This window comes from Hipposideros armiger, unplaced genomic scaffold, assembly GCF_001890085.2.
Source record: "Hipposideros armiger isolate ML-2016 unplaced genomic scaffold, ASM189008v1 scaffold_425, whole genome shotgun sequence".
Lineage (NCBI taxonomy): Eukaryota > Metazoa > Chordata > Mammalia > Chiroptera > Hipposideridae > Hipposideros > Hipposideros armiger.
Genome location: NW_017731775.1, coordinates 881,613 through 887,705, shown reverse-complemented (window position 1 = coordinate 887,705; position 6,093 = coordinate 881,613). Strand labels below are relative to the sequence as shown.

General features: G+C 39.2%; 1 protein-coding gene across 1 annotated transcript in view; it reads right to left on the bottom strand.

Moving 5' to 3' along the window:
• LOC109394452 (short-chain dehydrogenase/reductase family 16C member 6-like) overlaps positions 1–4,808 on the bottom strand; it is a 37,601-nt gene extending 32,793 nt beyond the window's left edge. Inside the window, exons 1-2 of the mRNA XM_019664533.1 lie at positions 4,736–4,808; positions 1,390–1,739 (exon numbers count right to left, since the gene is read on the bottom strand). Coding sequence (XP_019520078.1) covers positions 1,390–1,710 — 321 coding nt within the window. The 5' untranslated portion in view covers positions 1,711–1,739; positions 4,736–4,808. The remainder of the gene's footprint in view (positions 1–1,389; positions 1,740–4,735) is intronic.
• Positions 4,809–6,093: the final 1,285 nt, after the last annotated feature.

The window sequence follows — 6,093 nt, the reverse complement described above, 5'->3', positions numbered from 1 at the left end:
TGCTGGGTTCTCCCCTTGGTTCTGTTCCCTAGAGGCCAGGTCACCCTTGTCAGTGTGCTTCCTGTGACCCACCAGCAGTTTTCTTGATTTCCTCACTTTCCTCTCTCAGTTCCTATAAGCTTTTTCCTCAAAAGCTGGTTGTCATTCCTCCCCTGTAGTGGGCCCATTGTCTTTGCTTCATGCCAAGGCTTTTCTTTTCTATGCAAAGTCTTCCAGGCTCAATTTAGGGAAGCTACAAAAACAAATTATCCTCCAAGTTCATGTCTCAAAAGGATTTCAAAGGCCTATTTTGCAACTCAAAGCTCTAAATTGGACTCTTTGTTCTGATGAAGTGATTATTTTCTCCTCCTTTGCTTGGGCAATAAACCTGGAGGCATGGAACCTCCCATGTAGAAATGCTGTCTTGGGCAATATTTCGATTTCAGCTGCTGAAATCAGGGAGAACCAGTGGTCCAAGTGCAGCAGGGAGGATGCCTCTCATTTGCAACTGTTACTGGAAAGTGATATTACAGAAGCAATGCCTTAAGAGGAGAGATTTCATATAAGGAAAAACCCAGAAGCAACATTATCAACGCCTCATTCTGAGTACCCTTGCCCTAGCCCTGGGGTACGGATACAGGAGACTAAACATCAGAGGGCAGAAAAGTTTGGTGATGGAGGGTGGGGTGGGGGGAGTGAGGGGGAGATTGGAGAATCCAAACTCAGCAGAACCTGTCTCCTGTGGAAAAAGAACCAACATCCCTGAGAACTCTTACTGTCTTTTTACCCACACAGTGGGCTTTTAGCGACTGGGTTAGGGTCCAGCATTTTTGATCAAAGATTGGGATATGCATCTATGGCTATTTAAATTTAAATTGTAATGAAAATAAAATAAAATAAAAAATAAAATATTCAGANATGTGGAGTACAGCATAGGGAATAGAGTCAATGGAATTGTAACAGCTATATATGATGTCAGAGGGGCAGTAGATTAGGTAAGGGGACTATCACTTTGTGAGGGGTGTAAATGTCTAACTATTACATTGTTTTGTACACCAAAACTAAAAAAAAAAAAAATTTGCACAAGTAATGAACAACAGAGCCAGGACTAGTCCTTGTTTCTGCTGACTCATGATGGTAATGAGTGTCTGAGAAGTTGGGCAACTTCTCTGAAAAGCAGTTGGGCAACAACTCAGGAGCCTCATCAGATGTCCACTTCCACTGTTTTATTTTATGCCCTTTTGTGGAGACTACAAAATTGGATTCCTGACACAAAGAATCAAGCAAAAGACACACAGAGATTTTGGGGGAAGTATGACAACCTTTTCTCCTCCTCTTTTTGTAAAAACACAAACTAGATGCAATATTTTTCTTTGGCATAGAAGCTAAGAAGGATACCAATCAGCTTACCTGATCAGCAACTCTGTAGACCTCTTGCCTGTTGCTGCAGTCACACTTATAGGCAAATACTTCCACGCCACCCTTTTCTCTGGCCAGCCTACATGTTTCCATATTACTTTCTTCATTAATGTCCCACAGAACTAAAATAGCTCCCAGGCTAGCAAATTTGGTGGCCATTAGCCTCCCAAGTCCACTTCCAGCTCCTGTTATAAGCACAATCTCTCCAGCAACATCCTTTTTTGTCTTGGGAATTATCTTGTAAACTAAAGATTCTAGAAAATAATATACAAATTTTCCCAAAAATAGGGAGGTATCCAAAACCACATCCATGTTGATGATTCACTGAAGAAAAGATTGTCCTAGTAAGAAAAAAGGTAACTGATAGATTCATTATGTTATCACAATTGCAATACACATGAAGTAGTTAGTACAATGGTATTTACCCTTGATACGTTAATTCTCCAAAATATGTATTTTAGCAACAGCTTCTAAAATTGTTGAATTTTTAAATTATATAAATAATTACTATGAAAATATTTTATGTTAACAAGAATCTTTCCAATTGACAGGGCATTTTCTTACACAATCTACTTTGACCTGTAGGTGGGTCACAGATTACTAGGGAAGCTTTATAATTAACGACCCGTCTTTGAGTCTTGATGCCCAATATTATGTGATTAGTAAACAAAGACTGGATTCTCAATCTAGTCATTTTCTATTGTGTGAACTCCCTTGATGATCTCATATCTAATAGAAATTTGTTTTTCATTAAACAGTTGTTCAATAATATAAAATAACATCATAACAATAAAAGCCTTCATACATTTTCACTTGATCTTTACACTATCCCTCTGACAAACTAAAGCAGGTACAGTTATTATTATTTTATAGTGAGGACCTGAGACAAAAAAGATTGAGTAGCTTTATTCAAGGTCACTAATAAAATAAGCAACATTAAGTCTAAGAAAGAGGTTTCCTGCATTGTATTATAGTCCAGGCCTTCACCATAAGAATAGGCTTTTCTTGGAGCTAATGTATATTATTCCCAGACCCACCATTTAAAAAAATAATGGAGCATTTTTTGTTTCTGGTGACACATCCTTGATTTTTGACAATCATATTCTGTTACACTCGAACATTCTTACACAATTATTTCACATAGAAATTAGACTGGGATATCTACAAAACCCAGATTAAAACAGACCACAGCTGCTTGAGGAAATTGCCACTAGTCCCACAATAATAATAATAACAACGCAGCATTACATATGGACTCTTTCTGCAAACCAAGAAGTTCTAAGTGCTCCATATGCATGTAACTCTTGCAAGCGTTGCCCTATTTTACAGTTAGGAAACAGAGTAACTAACAGGTTAAGCAAACTCGTCCATGATCACACGGTTAATAATAGTGAAGATGGAATTTGAAGCCACACGATGACTTTGCCGTCCAAACTGTCAAAAATGCTAAGAAATATAGCAAAAAAATTTTTGTTTTTAAAAGGCAAAAGCTGAATCTGGTAAAAAGAATTATCTTTGTCTTACATCTATTTTATGTTAAGTCAGTCAGGGCTTAATTTTGAGATGTCCTGAAGACCCAAATGAGGATGCTGGGGGAGCCAAGCTGCCTTCATCTTGCTATTAGCCCTGACCTGCTAGAAATTCCCATTGAAACAAGATATTAAAAGAGCATTATTGCCAGAACACTATTATAAATATGTGGATTTTGAGAGGGAAGAAAAATCCTGGAGAAGCCTGCCTTTAGGACAGAGCAAGGAGTAAGGGCATTACAGATCTCTTCCACTAACTTATTTGGATTTATTAAGAATATTAACCACATCCCTAAAAGTATTTTCCTTGGAAAATTTTAGGGGCTTCCACTTACCTTAATGTTCACTATGAGTTAATGCACGTTTCAAGTTTATAAATCAGGAAAGACATCAAGCTAGAGAAAATTCACTTTCTTCTCCAAGCTTATATAGACTTTTCTGGCTCAGGCACCATCCTGGCAACATGTGTAATATTGTGATTATGAAAAGAAATGATATCATCTATTAAAAATAAATGCAAATGTGATGGAGAAAGCATTCTGAGTTGCAAGAGAAGATTGTGACTTTCCTCATACTTTTTCTGTAGGAGAAATTTTATTCTCAAAGTAGATGATTTGTCTTGAAAGAAATTCAAGTAGCTTTCATAAAAATTATTAAATTTCAGCAACATATTGCTACACTTTGGGACCATTCTGAGGACAAGAGTTTAGACATGTCTCCAACCATTCATTGTTTTAACGTTACCTGAACTAAGAGACCTCACTCTCAGGCTGCTGAAAGCATTCAATTTTGAAACAAAGGAGAAAAGTACATGTAAGCCCTGCATTGTAGAACGCACTGGCCAGAAAGACTATTGCTCCCAGGTGGGTACTTGGGCAGTCGTGGCAACCAGTTAGAAAAAAAATCATTGAGCATTATGACAAGCAAACATTTATCAAGTACTCCACTGAACTCTCTGCTTTCCATGCCTCATTTTATTTAATCCTCAAAATAGTCCTGTGGGTAAGTATGAGATTCAGGTAGACACATAACTCGCCAAGGGGTGCACAGTCCCTGCATAGAAGTGGGATTTGAGCCCAGACTATGATTCTAGAATGCCTGATCCTTTGACCACTACACATGTAAGTTCCCTGAATAACTTGAATCACAGGACCTCCTTTCATTTTTCAGGCACTGCCTGAGTGCTTCAATCTAAAGGATGGCTGTGAGAATGGAGTAACTAGTTGTAGCAATATCTGACTCTCAGAAATGTTAAAAAAAGACATCAAAACAACAAATATAACAAAGCATTGTGTAAATTGTAAAATTCCATTCAAATACTGATTTCTGTCATTGGCACAAGAAACTCTTTGATAATGACACTCACTTTGCAGCCTATCGTGGAGGCAGTGAAGGCTTTTCTCTACATTTTAGAGTTTGCCTCAACTATGAGATTGCTGAGGAGGGCTTGCGAGAAGGGATTGCACAGGAGTTTATCTGAGTCCCGTTTTTCCGGTGAGCTGTTGGTAAACGTAGGAGCCTGTCACGGGGTTAAATCCCTGCGTTCACCAGAGCCCAGCCCAGCCCACAAGCAGGCTTTCCTCTTCTTGCCTTTCTCCCTCATCTTCTCACCACCTCTCCCCCTCACGCTGCCGAAAGTCAGTAAAGGGCACAAAAACAATTAGAAAAAAAGAATAGACATTGGAGATGATAATGAAATTACCTTATGCCCCTATTTGGGAAATGCACTAAACTGTGCCCAGGGAAACTGGCTGTCAGAAGCAGCATCTAATATTTTCTCCTGAGTAGCCAAGGGACCTAAATCTTACCTGTAGAAAGGTTGCACTCCAGTGGCATGCACTCTCCTAGGGGTGAAGCAAAACACAGCTCATGTCAGCTGTCTCTGAAGTGATTTTGGTTTTACTTGCCCTTCCACACCTTTTGCTATCTCTGTGGGTGCCAGATAAAGGCGTGTCAACAGTGAGAAGTTACCTGAGTTTCACCCATGTTTACATTACTGCAACATGTGGCATGTGTCATTTACTTTCAATTCTTACAGTGGTCTGGAGTAAAGGTTGACCTGTGAAAGCACATGTTTAAATTAATTTATAGGTGTAACGCTGCCATTGTCATCAGTCCTCCTGTGAGTATACTAAAATATTTACTTTTACCTTAGGAAAACAGAAATATTTTTTTCTATTTTTTATTTTTTAAGCTCAGTTAGGAAAATGTGAAACCCAGTTGCTGACTCATCTAAACAACTTGAGAATCAGAATACATTTTCTAACACAATAAATCTTGAAGAACTAGTTCATAAATGTTCCAAGAACCTATGCTTAGACCAAACCTTTGTAAACATTTTATCAGATTTGCTTTTTATCACCCCTTTCTTTTGGAGAACCATTTAAAAGTAAGTTGCAGATATGACACACCTGCAAGTACCCAGCACTCCTCTCTGAAGGACGTTACCAAGCATAACCAAAATAAAAGTATCATACCTAATAAAAGTAACATTAGTTCTATAATACAGTCTGATGTTAATCCATATCCAGATTTCCCCACGGGTCCCAAAGATCCCATCAAGTTTTATGTATTGCATTTAGCTGCTATATCTCTTTAATAACTTTCTGCCTAGAATAGCTCTGTGCATCTCAAAAAACATTTTTAATATATGTGTCATTGGCCAGGTGCCAATAATTTATAATTCTATAAATTATAGAATGTCCTGTATTCTTTATCTTTCTGACGATTTTCACGATGTCATTTAACTACACTTCATCCCCTGTAACTTCTCAAGCTTCAAGTTAGATTTAGAGCCTTGATTATATTCAGATTACACATTTTTTTTTTTGGCAAGAAAATACCATTCAGGGGCTGGCCGAGTGGCATGTTGGTTAAGAGCTGGCTTGGGATGCCAGAGGGCCCCAGTTCAGATCCCACATATGAGGGCCAGTGACACTGCCCTCTACAGCTAAGATGCTGAACAACAGCTCAACCTGGAGCTGGGCTGCCATGAGTTGCCAGTGACCGAGTAGGCTACAGCCCCTGCTGCAGTGGGTTGCCATAGGCTACCGTGTGTAGCCAGCAGCCAGCGTGAGGGGCCAGCAGCCACAGTGAGTGGCCGTCCACAAGCCAGCGACTGATCTGCCTCGCCCGAGAAGAGTGCAATGATGGTGCCAACTTGGGC